The sequence below is a fragment of the Meleagris gallopavo genome, chromosome 6 (assembly GCF_905368555.1).
Source record: "Meleagris gallopavo chromosome 6, MGAL_WU_HG_1.1, whole genome shotgun sequence".
Classification (NCBI taxonomy): Eukaryota; Metazoa; Chordata; class Aves; order Galliformes; family Phasianidae; genus Meleagris; species Meleagris gallopavo.
The window spans coordinates 219,800-236,020 of NC_139409.1; the positions used below are offsets into that span (position 1 = coordinate 219,800).

Genomic DNA, 16,221 nt, shown 5'->3' on the forward strand with positions numbered 1-16,221 from the left:
GGTGCAGTGCAGTGTGGGTGTGCAGGGTGCAGTGCAGTGTGGGTGTGCAGGGTGCAGTGTGGGTGTGCAGGGTGCAGTGCAGTGTGGGTGTGCAGGGTGTGATGCAGTGTGGGTGTGCAGGGTGCAGTGTGGGTGTGCAGGGTGCAGTGCAGTGTGGGTGTGCAGGGTTGGATGCAGTGTGGGTGTGCAGGGTGATGCAGTGTGGGTGTGCAGGGTGCAATGTGGGTGTGCAGGGTGTGATGCAGTGTGGGTGTGCAGGGTGCAATGTGGGTGTGCAGGGTGTGATGCAGTGTGGGTGTGCAGGGTGATGCAGTGTGGGTGTGCAGGGTGTGATGCAGTGTGGGTGTGCAGGGTGTGATGCAGTGTGGGTGTGCAGGGTGTGATGCAGTGTGGGTGTGCAGGGTGCAGTGCAGTGTGGGTGTGCAGGGTGCAGTGCAGTGTGGGTGTGCAGGGTGTGATGCAGTGTGGGTGTGCAGGGTGCAGTGCAGTGTGGGTGTGCAGGGTGCAGTGTGGGTGTGCAGGGTGCAGTGCAGTGTGGGTGTGCAGGGTGCAGTGTGGGTGTGCAGGGTGCAGTGTGGGTGTGCAGGGTGCAGTGCAGTGTGGGTGTGCAGGGTGCAGTGTGGGTGTGCAGGGTGCAGTGTGGGTGTGCAGGGTGCAGTGCAGTGTGGGTGTGCAGGGTGCAGTGCAGTGTGGGTGTGCAGGGTGCAGTGTGGGTGTGCAGGGTGCAGTGCAGTGTGGGTGTGCAGGGTGTGATGCAGTGTGGGTGTGCAGGGTGCAGTGTGGGTGTGCAGGGTGCAGTGCAGTGTGGGTGTGCAGGGTGTGATGCAGTGTGGGTGTGCAGGGTGATGCAGTGTGGGTGTGCAGGGTGCAATGTGGGTGTGCAGGGTGTGATGCAGTGTGGGTGTGCAGGGTGCAATGTGGGTGTGCAGGGTGTGATGCAGTGTGGGTGTGCAGGGTGATGCAGTGTGGGTGTGCAGGGTGTGATGCAGTGTGGGTGTGCAGGGTGTGATGCAGTGTGGGTGTGCAGGGTGTGATGCAGTGTGGGTGTGCAGGGTGCAGTGCAGTGTGGGTGTGCAGGGTGCAGTGCAGTGGGGGTGTGCAGGGTGTGATGCAGTGTGGGTGTGCAGGGTGCAGTGCAGTGTGGGTGTGCAGGGTGCAGTGTGGGTGTGCAGGGTGCAGTGCAGTGTGGGTGTGCAGGGTGCAGTGTGGGTGTGCAGGGTGCAGTGCAGTGTGGGTGTGCAGGGGCAGCACACAGCAGAGCTCTGCCCAGATGCTGAAAGCTCTGCTGTTTTGCATGCTGAAACTGGAGAATGAAGAGGCTCACGACAGGACTCAGCCCAGTGGCAGGGAGCTGCTGTGCCCAGCACTGCTCAGCCCCTGTACAGCCCTGCCTCACCCCTGCCTGCTGCTGCACGCTGCCACTGGCACATCACAGGAACAACTCTGCACATTCATACAAAGCCTGGGATAGCTGCTTCCTTCCTTACAGCCCTCCACCGCTGTGCCAAAGCGTGCCCCAAAATGCAGCACTGGTCAGTGCGTTCTGCCCACACAGCTCCGCTGTACTTCACTGGGAGCTGAAAGCATCGCCTTCCTCCCACCAGAACAGCCTCGGTCTGCCAAAACCATCTGGCTGCCCACCTAAGTCTGCAGGGAGCCCACAGCCTGACCACAGGGACGGTAACGCCACGCTCTGACGTCAGGATGCAGCGAGATGCAGAGCTGTGAGTGCCACCCAAGCCACGGTGTGGCACGTTGTGACAACAGCCCCGTGGTGGTGGCTGAGCACTGCACGGCTCAGTGCACCGCTGGGATGCGGATGAGGGCCCAGGAACCAGCAGCAGTTACACTGTGCACAATTATCCCCACTGCACCGATGGAACAACTGCACAGAGCACCGCTCAGATCCCCCAGCCTTCTCTCCTCCACGTGCACAGCCCAGGGCTCTCAGCCTGCCCCGTCAGGAGGTGCTCCAGGCCCCACCACCTCGCATCCCCCACTGGGCTTTCTCCAGCAGTTCCCGTCTGCCTGGAACTGGGCAGCCCAGCACTGGGTGCACTGCTCCAGATGTGCCCCCCAGGGCAGAGCAGAGGGGAGGATCACCTCCCTCACCCTGCTGGCCACGCTCTCTGCAGTGCATCCCAGGGTCCTTCTTGGCCACCAGCACACGCTGCTGGCTCACAGTCAGCCTGTAGTCGACCACTGGTCAACTGCTGGTAAACTGTTAGCCAACCTTTGGTCAACCATTGGCCGCCGCTGCAGAACTCCCTGCTCACATCACCTCCACCAACACTTGTCGGTAACAGCTGCTAACAAAGCGACTCCTGCTTGGAGAGCCCAGCTGGGGACTGAGCATGCACAGGAGCTCAGCAGGGCTAAACAAGGCCAAGTTCCTGGGGAGAAACAGCAGCTCCTGGGCTCTGAGCTGGGGGCACACAACTGGCAGGCGCCTCTGACAGGTCTCCTTCATCTCCGCACCAGCTCCCACTCCTCAGAAAGAAATAACAACAGGAGAGAGAGCAGTTACACCTTGTGGGAAGATGGCATCCCAGTGACTGCAGCACGGGGCACAGACGGGGCTCAGCCCTGCATCTTCCTGCAGCTCCCTGCTCCCATCTGGCCCCGTGCCGCCCCGCAGGTCCCGGCAGCACAACGCTGAGGGCAGCGGCTCTGCTTCGCATTCGGGACTCATCTTCCTGCTGAAGGGAGCGGTAAACATGCATGAGGTGTCACCACCTGAATGCTATAGTACATATTTGTAATATAAATATGAATTTGCACTATTTTATACATGATTCATGATGAAAAGTATTAATTACAAACAAATTCAATCTCTGATCTGCGCTTTACTCTTAGACTACAAATAACCCTTAAGGTGTTGCTGGGAGGAACAAAGGTCCTGCAGAGAGGACCCCATGCTCCCACTCCCAGTGATACTCTGCTCTGTGCAGCAGCACAGGCACTGCCCCAGAGCCTCCATCATGGCGTGGGACAGCATCCAGCCCTGCTCCCAGCCCTGCTCCCAGCTCTGCTCCCAGCTCTGTTCTCAGCCCCACTCCCAGCCCCGCTCCCAGCCCTGCAGCCAGCACTGCTCCCACCACTGCACCCAGCTCTGCTCCCAGCCCTGCTCCCAGCCCAGCTCCCAGCTCTGCTCCCATCCCTGTACCCAGCTCTGCTCCCAGCTTTGCTCCCAGCTCTGTTCCCAGCTTTGCTCCCAGCCCAGCTCCCAGCTCTGCTCCCATCCCTGTACCCAGCTCTGCTCCCAGCTTTGCTCCCAGCTTTGCTCCCAGCTTTGCTCCCAGCTTTGCTCCCAGCTCTGCTCCCAGCCCTGCTCCCAGCTCTGCTCCCAGCTCTGCTCCCAGCCCTGCTCCCAGCCCAGCTCCCAGCTCTGCTCCCATCCCTGTACCCAGCTCTGCTCCCAGCTTTGCTCCCAGCTCTGTTCCCAGCTTTGCTCCCAGCTTTGCTCCCAGCTCTGCTCCCAGCCCTGCTCCCAGCTCTGCTCCCAGCTCTGTTCCCAGCTTTGCTCCCAGCTTTGCTCCCAGCTCTGCTCCCATCCCTGTACCCAGCTCTGCTCCCAGCTTTGCTCCCAGCTCTGTTCCCAGCTCTGCTCCCAGCCCTGCTCCCAGCTCTGCTCCCAGCCCTGCTCCCAGCTCTGCTCCCAGCTCTGCTCCCAGCCCCGTTCCCAGCTCTGCTCCCAGCCCTGTACCCAGCTCTGCTCCCAGCTTTGCTCCCAGCCCTGCTCCCAGCTCTGTTCCCAGCTCTGCTCCCAGCCCAGCACCCAGCTCTGCTCCCAGTTCTGTTCCCAGCCCTGCTCCCAGCCCTGTACCCAGCTCTGCTCCCAGTTCTGTTCCCAGCCCTGCTCCCAGCCCAGCTCCCAGCTCTGCTCCCAGCTCTGCTCCCAGCTCTGTTCCCAGCCCTGCTCCCAGCTCTGCTCCCAGCCCTGTACCCAGCTCTGCTCCCAGCTCTGTTCCCAGCTCTGCTCCCAGCCCAGCACCCAGCTCTGCTCCCAGCCCTGTACCCAGCCCTGCTCCCAGCTCAGTACCCAGCTTTGCTCCCAGCTCTGTTCCCAGCCCTGCTCCCAGCTCTGCTCCCAGCTCTGTTCCCAGCCCTGCTCCCAGCCCAGCTCCCAGCTCTGCTCCCAGCTCTGCTCCCAGCTCTGTTCCCAGCCCTGCTCCCAGCCCAGCTCCCAGCTCTGCTCCCAGCTCTGCTCCCAGCTCTGTTCCCAGCTTTGCTCCCAGCCCTGTTCCCAGCCCTGCTCCCAGCCCTGCTCCCAGCTCTGCTCCCAGCTCTGTTCCCAGCCCTGCTCCCAGCCCAGCTCCCAGCTCTGCTCCCAGCTCTGCTCCCAGCTCTGTTCCCAGCCCTGCTCCCAGCTCTGCTCCCAGCCCTGTACCCAGCTCTGCTCCCAGCTCTGTTCCCAGCTCTGCTCCCAGCCCAGCACCCAGCTCTGCTCCCAGCCCTGCTCCCAGCCCAGCTCCCAGCTCAGTACCCAGCTTTGCTCCCAGCTCTGTTCCCAGACCTGCTCCCAGCTCTGCTCCCAGCTCTGTTCCCAGCCCTGCTCCCAGCCCAGCTCCCAGCTCTGCTCCCAGCTCTGCTCCCAGCTTTGCTCCCAGCTCTGTTCCCAGCTTTGCTCCCAGCCCTGCTCCTAGCTCTGCTCCCAGCCCAGCTCCCAGCCCTGTACCCAGCTTTGCTCCCAGCTCTGCTCCCAGCCCTGCACCCAGCTCTGCTCCCAGCTCTGCTCCCAGCTCTGCTCCCAGCTCTGCACCCAGCTCTGCTCCCAGCGCTGCTCCCAGCCCTGCTCCCAGCTCTGCTCCCAGCTCTGCTCCCAGCCCTGCTCCCAGCTCTGCTCCCAGCTCTGCACCCAGCTCTGTTCCCAGCCCTGCTCCCAGCTTTGCTCCCAGCTCTGCTCCCAGCCCTGCTCCCAGCTCTGCTCCCAGCCCTGCTCCCAGCTCTGCTCCCAGCTCTGCTCCCAGCCCCGTTCCCAGCTCTGCTCCCAGCCCTGTACCCAGCTCTGCTCCCAGCTTTGCTCCCAGCCCTGCTCCCAGCTCTGTTCCCAGCTCTGCTCCCAGCCCAGCACCCAGCTCTGCTCCCAGTTCTGTTCCCAGCCCTGCTCCCAGCCCTGTACCCAGCTCTGCTCCCAGTTCTGTTCCCAGCCCTGCTCCCAGCCCAGCTCCCAGCTCTGCTCCCAGCTCTGCTCCCAGCTCTGTTCCCAGCCCTGCTCCCAGCTCTGCTCCCAGCCCTGTACCCAGCTCTGCTCCCAGCTCTGTTCCCAGCTCTGCTCCCAGCCCAGCACCCAGCTCTGCTCCCAGCCCTGCTCCCAGCCCTGCTCCCAGCTCAGTACCCAGCTTTGCTCCCAGCTCTGTTCCCAGACCTGCTCCCAGCTCTGCTCCCAGCTCTGTTCCCAGCCCTGCTCCCAGCTCTGTTCCCAGCCCTGCTCCCAGCCCAGCTCCCAGCTCTGCTCCCAGCTCTGCTCCCAGCTTTGCTCCCAGCTCTGTTCCCAGCTTTGCTCCCAGCCCTGCTCCTAGCTCTGCTCCCAGCCCAGCTCCCAGCCCTGTACCCAGCTTTGCTCCCAGCTCTGCTCCCAGCCCTGCACCCAGCTCTGCTCCCAGCTCTGCTCCCAGCTCTGCTCCCAGCTCTGCACCCAGCTCTGCTCCCAGCGCTGCTCCCAGCCCTGCTCCCAGCTCTGCTCCCAGCTCTGCTCCCAGCCCTGCTCCCAGCCCTGCTCCCAGCTCTGCTCCCAGCTCTGCACCCAGCTCTGTTCCCAGCCCTGCTCCCAGCTCTGCTCCCAGCTCTGCTCCCAGCCCTGTACCCAGCTTTGCTCCCAGCCCTGCACCCAGCTCTGCTCCCAGCACTTTGGGGTTGCAATGACTTGATGCAGAGGCAGCCAGGCGGTGAGGAGCCCCGAAGCATCCCAGCAGAATCTGGCCCTGCCCGCAGCAGAGCTCAATGTACCCAGGTGGAGAAGCTGCCACGGCTCTCCGTGCGCAGCCCCGGCTCCGCTTCCGCAGAGCGCCGTGCGGACAAGCGAGCAGCCGGAGGGCCGTGCGGGCCGGGAGCCCTTTCAGCAGCACCGGCACTCCGGCCCACGTCCCGCGGAGCCGCAGGGACCGCCGTGCTCGCAGAGCTGAGCGCAGGCACCGCAGGGCGGATCTGCCGCGGGGCTGAGCGCCGAGCGCCCTGCACCCATCCCAGCCGCTGCAGCGCGACGGAGCGGCGCTGATACGGGATGGTCCCAGCGCCGCCCTCTGCTGCTGCTCTCCCTCAATGTCAGCGTCCCCCACGGCGAGCAGCACTGTGCCGGGAAACAGGTTTTCCCTTTTCTTTGTTAATTCTTCCCTCATTACATTTGAAATTCCACAATCAGTGTGCACTGTAATTGTCGAATTTGATGCTAATGATTAATGAATTAAACATGGATCCATCAATTAGTCCTCGGAGAATAATTCTGCATAAAGCAGCGGATAATGTAATTACAGTAACAAAGATAATGAGATGTTAACATCGACGGAGCCCGACGTGACATGAGCACAGCAGGCGCAGCACCCGGCCTGGGAGCCCATCCCACCGCGCTGGGGGGCAGCGGGCCGGGCGGGGGCTCCGCAGGGACCGGGCCGCGCAACGGGCTGCCGGCACCGGGGGCGAGCGGGGACCCGGCGCCGACACGCGCCCTGAGCGGCACCGCCACCAGCACCGAGTGCTCACAGCTTCCCGGCTCCAGGAGCAACCGCGCACGAGGAGGAGGAGGCGAGGAGTGCCTCCGTCCTCCCCTTTCTCTCCTGGCTGCTCACTGAGGCGCCGAGCAGCAAGGAGCAGGCTCGCGGGCTCTGCAGGCGCCCACGGTAAGCGTGCAGGGATGCACACAGCACAGCCCACGTCCTCCAGCAGAGGCCTCTGTGCATCCCCCCGTGCTGGGAGAAGGGCCCCTCTGCAAAGCAACAACCCGGGGCTGCAGCTGTGCTCAGACCAGGCCCAAGGCGATGGACACGATCCCTGGGATCCTTCCATCCCATCCGAGTGCCTTCGTCCTTCCAGCTCGAAACACGCACTGATGGGGCACCGAAGCAGAAGGGGTGAGCAGCTGACCCACAGCGAGAGCACAGCTGTGATCCTGGAGGAGGAGACACCCAAACCTGTGCTGCCACACGACGAGGGATACATCACCAAAGCCCACACACGCAGCCCTTTACACTCAGAATGCATTCCCAGGTGAGAAGTGCCCGTCCTGCTGGTGCCCCCGGCCCAGATGCTGCTGGGTTTGCACCACGCAGGCAGCTCTGTGAGCACTGCTTGTCCCTGACTGCAGGAGCCCTGCTGGGCTCTGTGCGCTGCATCCCCACGCTACCCTGGGCAGCACAGCTCCCAGCCCAGCAGCACAGCCCCGCTCCCCACCCGGCAGGCACTGCTGAGAACCCTCCTGAACCCCTCAGAGGAGCAGCACACCCTTGTCTTTTCCCTGTGACACTTCAGGGGTCTCCGCAGCCCTCACCACGTGACACTGAAACATCTGATTTCTCCCTCCGCATCCAGAAGGAATCATCACAAAGGGTGAGCATGCCTACATAACACTGCCTCAGCACGCACCGTATGAGCCCCAGTCCATCTCTAGCAGCTGCAGCCCCAAAGGGAGCCGACCAACAACACCCTCTGCACACACCTGGCCCCAGTGCAGGCACCGGACCCCATGGCAGACACCCGACCCCACTACAAACGTGCAGACACTCAGCCCCACTACAGAGACCTGCTCTGTATCCATGTGACATCAGCAGCACGCTGAAGAAATGGCACCTCTGAGACTCAAAACACTTCTTGGACTGTTTGTTATATTAAGGATAACATTTCATGAATGCTAACAACCACGGACTGTCTAAACCTGCTCACCACTGACACCATGGGCTGCTGGCCCTCACGCACGTGAGTCCCAACACATTCCCATCTCAGGGATGAGAGATCCCTCCCTGGATGCGTGGGAAGGAAGCTGTCCCTCCTTCCCCATGCACCTGTGGATCTCCCAGGACTCCGCACAGCTCTGCAGCACCCCGCAGTACCCCACAGCATCACAGCATCCTGCAGCACCCTGCTCTGCCCTGCCCAGCACCCAGCTGCAGAGCTGCGTTGCTGCCCAGCTCCGTGTCCCAGCTCTGGCTCAGCCCACTCAGCCAGCAGTGGGACTGCACTCAGCTCTCAGCTCCCGCAATGCCCTGGCTGGCCCTCACCGATACAAGTGCATGGAGGAACCGAAGCCAGGAGGGCACTACATTGCACAGTGAAGGGCAAACAAGCAGAGCGAAGCAGAGGCCGCCCTGCCAGCACAGCCTGGGGGCATCCAGTTCTCAAGGAGCAACTTGCAACAGCTCTGATCACACCCTGATGGACGCCCGGGGCACAAGGAGGTGAACGAAACAGCAACCATACGAAACCATTTTTAACTGAGGAGAGAGTTCTGGCCGGGAGCCAAGCTTTGCACCACGTGTCAGAGGAGTTACACCCCCAGGGATGAGCTGCTTCAGCACCGAACGCGAGCCAACGATCCCTACGGGTCCCTCCAACCCGGGATGTTCTGTGATTCCGGGACTTCACGCTTCTGCACCTCTGCGGCGAAACACAAAGCGGAGGCAGACATGGGCAGAAGATCCCAATACCAACAGCAGCAGCGTGACGTTGTGCCTCTGAAGCAGTGCTTGTGCAGGGAACGTGCGATGTGAGCAGTGCGTTACTGGGCACGGCCATCCCCGAGCCCAGCAGTTGCCGTACCAGCAGCTCTCCATCCCTTCACTCAGCTCTGCGCTGCGTCTGCCCCACACCGGAGCCCGGCCGGAGCCCCAGCAGCCCTATGTGCTGCCCGCACACCTCTGGGCACACTGAGAGTTCTCCATCTTTGTTCCCCCTCCTCCCCTCTCCCCACGCTCCTCTCGTCCCCATGAGGACGGTGGCACAGCTCTCAGTGGCCGCAGAGAGCAGCTCTGACCTCGCCATGCTGCGCCGCTGGGGGAGAGCAGACCCCCGCCTGCAGAGCACAGCCCTGGAGGTGGCCACGGGCACGGCGCCGCCGGGGGCTGCACTGCCCAGAGAGGGGCAGGGGGACGCGGTGCCGGGGAGCAGCTGGCAGCACGGCGGAGCTCTTCCACCCAGCTGCACCAGAGCAGGCTGAGCAGAGCCCCACTGAGTGCCCCACCGCCGTGCTGTTTGTGTTTGTGTGCAGCACCACACGGCTGCGCAGAGCCAACGCACACCTGAAGCTGCTGCCCCAGCCCCGGTGCTGTGCGCTGCTGGGATACGGCACTATGGGGACACGGTGCTGGGGGACATGCTGTGCTGTGCAGGGGCGCAGAGCGAAGGCAGTGTGTGAATGGGGATCCCACATTCACTGATCTGATGTCAGCACAGCCCGCAGCACCCACGCAGCATCAGCCCGGCACGCACACAGCAGCACAAAGGGACCAAAGCATCTCTCGTAGGAAGATATCTGATCCGGTGTTCAAGGCTCCAAGCAGCACTAAGCCCACCACCCTCCTGACACACGGCGTCAGCACTGAGTCACACTCCCTGCCAGGGAGCTGCAGCTCCAACCACAGCCCTGTGCTGCTCTCCTCATGCTGCAGGTGAGGCCGAGGCCCCACGCAGGGCTCCAGGCAGCAGTGACCAGGAACAACCCACATCTCAACCCACGTCCCAACCCACGTCCCAACCCACGTCCCAGCCCACATCCCAGCTGTGAGCACAGGAGGGCAGGACGGCTGCTGGGAGCGGGGGGGGTATGTGCTGCAGGATTCACCACGGGAGCCGTTCTGTGCTTTGCCTGAACCCTCCTCACAGCTCTGGTAGCTGTGGGTGCAGACATCACACCGAGCACCCTGCAAACACATCTCAGCAGTGCTGTGCAGGGACAGAGCTGCCGCAGTGCTCCTGCATGCTGGGGGTGCATGGCAGTGGTGGTGAAGAAGTAGCAGCAAACAGCAAAGAGCAGAGGCAGACTACAGGCAGAACCTCCAGGTACACATCCTTGGTCAAAAATCACCGCAGCGCAACCTGCAGTGGGTGAGGAGGGTTCACTGCTCCACAGCAATGCCTGTCCTGGGTGCTGCTGACCACAAGAGCTGGCACTGAGCCCCCCTGGACCCTCCCAGCCCCACGTGTGGTGGCTGCTGCACAGTGACAGTAATCCCAGGGCAGCCCCCTGGGATCCTATGGCTGCAGGAAAAAATAAGAAGGAAAAGGAGCCACAGAAGCGGACAGGAGCAGAACAAGCTTTCCACGATCAAGAAACATCGCTGGCAGAGTTTTCCACCACTTTATGTTGCAGCAGCTGCCTCCGTACACAGCAGCTCATGCAACTCATGCCATACTTAGAGCCCAGCAGCAGCCACCTGGGGGTTACCCAGAGACAGCAGCACACACCCAAGGCATTCAGAGCACTAAAAGACAGGAGCAGCTCCCGCTGCTGCTCAGCAGAGCCAGGTGCTGCCCACGTGCTGCAGGAAGGGCAGCACAGCCCCCACCACCCCAACAGCACCCTGGAGGCACAGAGCCCTGAGGGCTGGAAGAGACCTCCTGAGACCTTCTAGTCCAGCCCCCCTAGAGGGAAGGCACGAGGTGAGGACGCGCTGCTGGCTCACAGTCAGCCTGGCATCAACCACTGGTCAATTGCTGGTCACCAGGATCTCCAGGTCCTTCTCTGCAGAGCTCCTTTCCAGCAGCTCAGCCCCATCCTGTACTAATGCTGTGGTGTAGGACCTCGCACCGTCCTTGCTGAACCCCGTAAGATTCCTCTCCACACAGCTCTCAGCCTGTCCAGGTCTCGCTGAATGGCAGCGCGGCCTTCAGGTGTGTCAGCCGCTCCTCCCAGCTTTGTGCCATCACCAAACTTGCTGAGGATGGACTCCATCCCTTCATCCCGGTCACCAATGATGATGTCGAACAACACCGTACCCAACACCGACCCCTGGGGAACACTGCTGGCCACAGACCTCCAACCACACTGCGCCGCTGGGCACCCAGAGCTCTGCCAGCAGCTCCCAATGCACCTCGCCGTCCGCTCGGTCTCCCACTCCTATGCTTACCTACAAGGATGTCATTGCAGGCAGAGCCAAAGCCGTGCAGAGACGACACAACACCACCACCTACCCGTGCTGGCTGCCAGCTGTGTGCTGCTCCGCTCCTTTGCCAGCCCGTTGGCTTTGGGGCTCGCGCCGGGCGCTGCCGCCGTAGCCCTGGGCAGCCGCTTGCCAGGCACCTTCACTGTGGTTCTCAGCAGGTCGATCTCCTTCCCGTGCACGTTCTGCATGTAGTCCTATGGCAGAGATGGTACAGATCAGCCACGACCCGGCCCGTCGCTCTCAGCCCCTCTCTCATTCACTCCATCCAACCAACGTCTGGATCCCCCCACGCTCGTGGCTGACAGCAGCCCCTGGGGGTGACCGGTGCCCAGCCCGCACAGGGGCACCGAGCCGAGCTCGGGGGCAGACGTCCCACGGCCCACAGCCACCCCAGTGCTGGTGCCCACGGCCTGCAGGCAGCCTGGGAAGTGGATGGAGGGCCTGGATGCTGCTCCGACCCCTAGGAGTGCCGGGTCCTGCCCCCAGTGCACAGCGAGAGCAGGTCGAGCTGGCGTGCCGTGAGGATCTCTCTGTACAGTCCTGCCTGGGGGTGGGGACAGACGGGGCAGAGGGGCACGCAGGCAGCAGGCAGATCCCAGCTCCTGCATCCGCTGCCCTTCTGGTCACAGCGCTCAGGTGCAGCAGATGACAACGCAGCACAGCCTGGTGTGGGTAATGCCGTGTGGGAACTCCAGCTCAGCTCCCCGCTGGCGTGACTCGAGCCCAGAGCGGCTCAGCTCAGCACAGCACCCCTCCGCACTGCACCTCTGAGGCTCTGAGTCGCTCCACACTCGGCGCTCCCCCCACTGCCGGCACAGCACTGCACAGCTCCAGACTGCATGCGGACCTCGAGCATCACTCCGCCCTCCCAGCAGCGCCCACCTTCAGCCGTGCTGGGAGCCGGCACTCCCGTCCCATCCTGCCGCGCTGCAGCCAGCCGTGCTTCCCTGGGGCCGCACAAAAGGAAAGCGCTGAGCCTGTGGTGCTCGCAGAGCCCAGGAGCGCCAGCCCCGACCCGGCTCTGGGTCGTCCGGGCTTGCGGGGCAGCCCCAGCACCTTTCTCCACGATGGGCAACGAGAGGCAGCAGCCGTGTGGGCCGAGCTGCGGAGCTCGGGGCTCGCTCCAGTTCACAAGGAGGTCGCCGAGGGGTTGGACCTGACGGGTGCTGCATGAGCCGCCGCTCCAGAGCTCGGCAGACGAGCGCAGCCAGCGAGGCGCAGCCGCTGCCCTCCGACGGGGTGGTGCAGCTCCCGGCCCCCGACCCACCAGCTGTGGGGACGCACGCACGGCCCCGCGGCTCCCTCAGCCCCTCCCGGCCCAGCGCTGCCCCGCGCCGCTCGCACCCAGGGGGGCCCGGCGCAGCCCTGGGCCGCAGGATTTCCCTGGCTCAGCACAATCACCGCTCGCCGGCTGCCTGCCGGAGCCAGCGGTCACCGGCGCTCCGCTTTTATTGCACGCCATAAAACAGCAATTTCTTCCCAAGCCTCCTCGCTAATTACCCAGCCAGTTCTCTCATTTCATTTTATTACTGGAATTAACAACGAGTTCAAAGCGTGGAAAGCTATTAAGATGTGTGATTAAGCCACATTCAATTAGTTTCTACAAACAATTTAATTGATGTTGCAGATAGAATTAACAGAAGGTGATTGTGTGAATGGCTCCACTGGCTGCAAAATGGGAGCTGCTCCGCTCGGCTCCGCGCAGCGCGGCCACGGCTCAGCCCAGCCAGTGGGAGCAGCACACGGCCTGGGAGGCGCTGGGACCGCAGCTCGCACTGCTCACCGCTTCCCTGCACCGAACCCACGCGCGGGAAGGTGGGAGAAACGCAGGCGCGGGGAGCGGATCTGTGCTGAACCGGGGCTCCGAGCGCAGCGCAGCCCGGCTCTGCTGCCTGCACAGCTCCGTGCCGCTGCGCCGCCCGAGCGCCTGGGCTTGGAGCTGCTGCTGCTCGTCCGTGTGCCAGCAGCCCCTCTGCAAAGCACAGCCCGGGTCTGAGTGCAGGGAGGCAGCGCCGAGGAGGGGCTGGAGGGGCCCAGGCTCAGTGTCTGAAATAGGTACAAGGTGCACAGCCCTGACAGGGCACCTTTGGTGGTGAAATGAGAAGCACGACCCAGCCAAGCGATGGGGCGCAGACCCGGAGGGGGCATCACCCCCATCCCTGCTGGGCAGGGACAGGCAGAGGAATGACCGAGAGGACAGATCCCGGGCAGGGGACACCTGGATAACCCCAAGGAATGTCACTGGGAACGCAAAGCAGCAAAGAGATCATAGAATCATAGAATCACATGGGTTGAAAAGGACCGCAGTGCTCATCTAGCTTCAACCCCCCTGCTATGTGCAGGGTTGCCAGCCAGCAGACCAGGCTGCCCAGAGATGCTCTGGGGCTGAGCACCCTGGGGGGGTTGGGCTCTGCGCCCTGCACTCACCCCACCGCCTGCATTCCCACAAGTGAGGGGACAAAGCAGCAGGCCCAGTTTTGTCACTGACCCATGAGCTCTGCTTCACATCCTGTGAAGGATGCGACGTCTTGCAGGGAACCTGCTTTAGCAAGGGGTTGGAATCGATGACCCCCAGAGGGCCCTCCCAACCCCAACGACTGTAACACAGGTGCCCACTTGGTGCTGCCAGAGGGCAGGAAGCACCCGCGGTTCACCACAGAAGATGGGAGGACAGGACTTAACGGAGCCCCACTGAAAGCATCGATCTGTAAGGCTGTCCCTGTACCCAGCCCTCACGCAGGGAAGGCGAGGAAAGGCTCCTGTGCCCCACACGTAACCGGTCTCCGCTGCAGGGAAACAGGGGGCTGAAAGCTTTCCATGAGATCTGGGGAGGAGGCGCCCACCCGCACCTCTCAGCTATGGGCTGTGCATCACCAGTTGCACCAGGTGGAAGCAAACCAGATTTTTGCTCGAGGCGGCACAGAAATGAAATGAAACACCAAAGAAGTGAAGTAAGGAAAGCAACTGACATCAAACGAGATCACCCCCTGAGGAACGAATGGAGTAAAGAGGAGACAAACCCAGTGTGCAGCAGCATCAGCTGAGAGCAGTTAAACAACATCCCCAATTACTCTGCCTCTGCCACTGATTTTAACAGCGGCCCTACGATGCCTCCAATGGAAAGCCGATAAACCCACGCACGCATGTGAGCACAGAGCAGCCACTGCCTCCCGCTTTGGGTCAATAAAGACCAAAAAATGGGGCTGCAAAGTCAGAGGGCTGCAGAACCACACCGAACACCACACAGCTCCAAGGCTACAAAGGAAAATCAACTGCTCCAGCACTCCCCTGAATTAGGGAAAGCAAACACGAGGACTGGCTCCTTCGGTAAGGATGGGGCTCAGGATGTGGGGACGCAGCACAGCCACCCAAGAATCAGAGGCACAGCCGCCCGCGGGGCTCAGAGCACTCAAACCTTACATCTGAGGAAATGGGGACGGAGAGGGGGGTGGGGGGTGGGGGCTGCACCCCGAGCTCAGCCAACGCAGCCCGGCTGCAGTGGGTGTCACAGGTGTGCGTGTCCTCTGCTCACTGCTCCAGCAGCAAACTGTGCTCAAGAGGGAACGGGGAAGAAGTCATTAGCCCCACAGTGGGGAGGCGACAGAGATGGATCGGGCAGCAGCTGCGTGCCGGAGCCGAGCAGCGAGGAGATCAGAGATGCATGGAGTGCTGGCGCACGGCGCAGGCACTGCGTCCCCATTACCCAACACCTAGCAGCCAGGAAAATTGTTCCACGCCCAAATGGCAGCGCCAGACGTGGCTGCGAGGAGCCTCTGCCCGCTCCTCACCCGGGATGCGGGGAGGCAGCAGCCCCTGCCTTCATGGACTGACGAAGGGCAAGGGGGAACAAACGGATGCATTTACTGAGCATCCTTCTGCGCTCTGCAGACACAGCCTTCAGGGCGGGGACATGGTTTCCTCCAGGCCTTGCTAACATCCAGCTCTGCTGAATGACCCCACGCTCCGGGTCTGCAGCCCTCACCAACGCCAAACCCTTTGCCAGCAGCTCTCTGTGGCCGTGGCACCTGCAGGAGAAAAGGGGACCGCCGTGCTCCTCGCCCCACGCCAGCAGTACTCACGTGCAGGCTGGGGTGGTAGGTGAGCACACCGTTGTCACACAGCGTCACGTACTTCTTCTTCCACTCCTTGTTGAGCGACTTGCCGCTGCGCTTCAGCAGAATGCCCTGAAAGAGAAATGACATTAGGTCCAGGCAGCTCCCAGCCAGCCCCACAGCCACCCCCAGGAGACACTCGGGACCCGCGAGGACACCCAGAGCCTTCCCAGCAGTGCTCCTCTGTGACTGGCACAGGGTGGCTGCTCCCCTGCCTCCCCATCGCTCTCCAGCCTGACCTCGTCCTCAGAGTAAGGACGTCCCACACCACCCCTCCTGCTGTGCTGAAGGAAGGCGTAATGCAAGGCAGGGCCCAACCTCACCACTGACTGCACTCCTTGCTCTGCTCCACACCTTCCTCCAGCCCCAGATGGGGGGATGGACAAGGACCACTCAGGAGAGGTGGTGACCATGCTTTGAGACAGTCACACAAGGGACGGATGCTCCCCTGGTGCTGGCAGTTCCTCCCTAGAGCTGTCTAAAGATGGAGCCAGGGACACACTCTGGGAGACACAGCAGCCAAGGTGCTGGTGCACCGCTTCCCACCTGCTGCTCCCCCAGACCCGTCCCGTGGTCTCCAGGCACTGCACACTCCCAGGGTCTGGGAATGGCCATGCTCCTCCTCCCCACCACCTCGGCCCAGAACAAATTTTCATGGATTAAACCAACTTCGAAGGCTGCATCCTCTCCTCTTCTCCCTGCCCAGTTCTGACCCCATAAAATCTGCACCAGGCAGGATGGGAGGCAGCAACAAGGTGGGCATGAGGGCACTGCAGCAGAGCCTGGGGGGAGGACACTGAGCGCTCTGCCAGCAGGGAGAATGGGACAGCACAGGGACAGAACAGGACAGCACAGGGACAGCACGGGGACAGCACAGGGACAAAGGGATGGATGAGTGATGGGGTTTGGGAGCAAGCAGGGACCTCTGGGCAGACAGCAAGGCGCTGCTCCAGGCCCCATGCCAGCACCTCCCCACAGACCACACAGAGCAGCTCTGTGCACAGTGTGGAGCACTGCCT

The 16,221-nt window shown here is 62.5% G+C and overlaps 1 protein-coding gene across 4 annotated transcripts in view; it reads right to left on the reverse strand.

Moving 5' to 3' along the window:
• AGAP3 (ArfGAP with GTPase domain, ankyrin repeat and PH domain 3) overlaps nucleotides 1-16,221 on the reverse strand; it is a 71,531-nt gene that overhangs the window by 21,248 nt on the left and 34,062 nt on the right. For all 4 annotated transcript variants that reach the window (XM_085226744.1, XM_085226743.1, XM_085226745.1 and 1 more), the window contains exons 10-11: nucleotides 15,170-15,274; nucleotides 11,119-11,284 (exon numbers count right to left, since the gene is read on the reverse strand). In XM_085226744.1, the coding sequence (XP_085082870.1) occupies nucleotides 11,119-11,284; nucleotides 15,170-15,274 (271 nt within the window). The remainder of the gene's footprint in view (nucleotides 1-11,118; nucleotides 11,285-15,169; nucleotides 15,275-16,221) is intronic.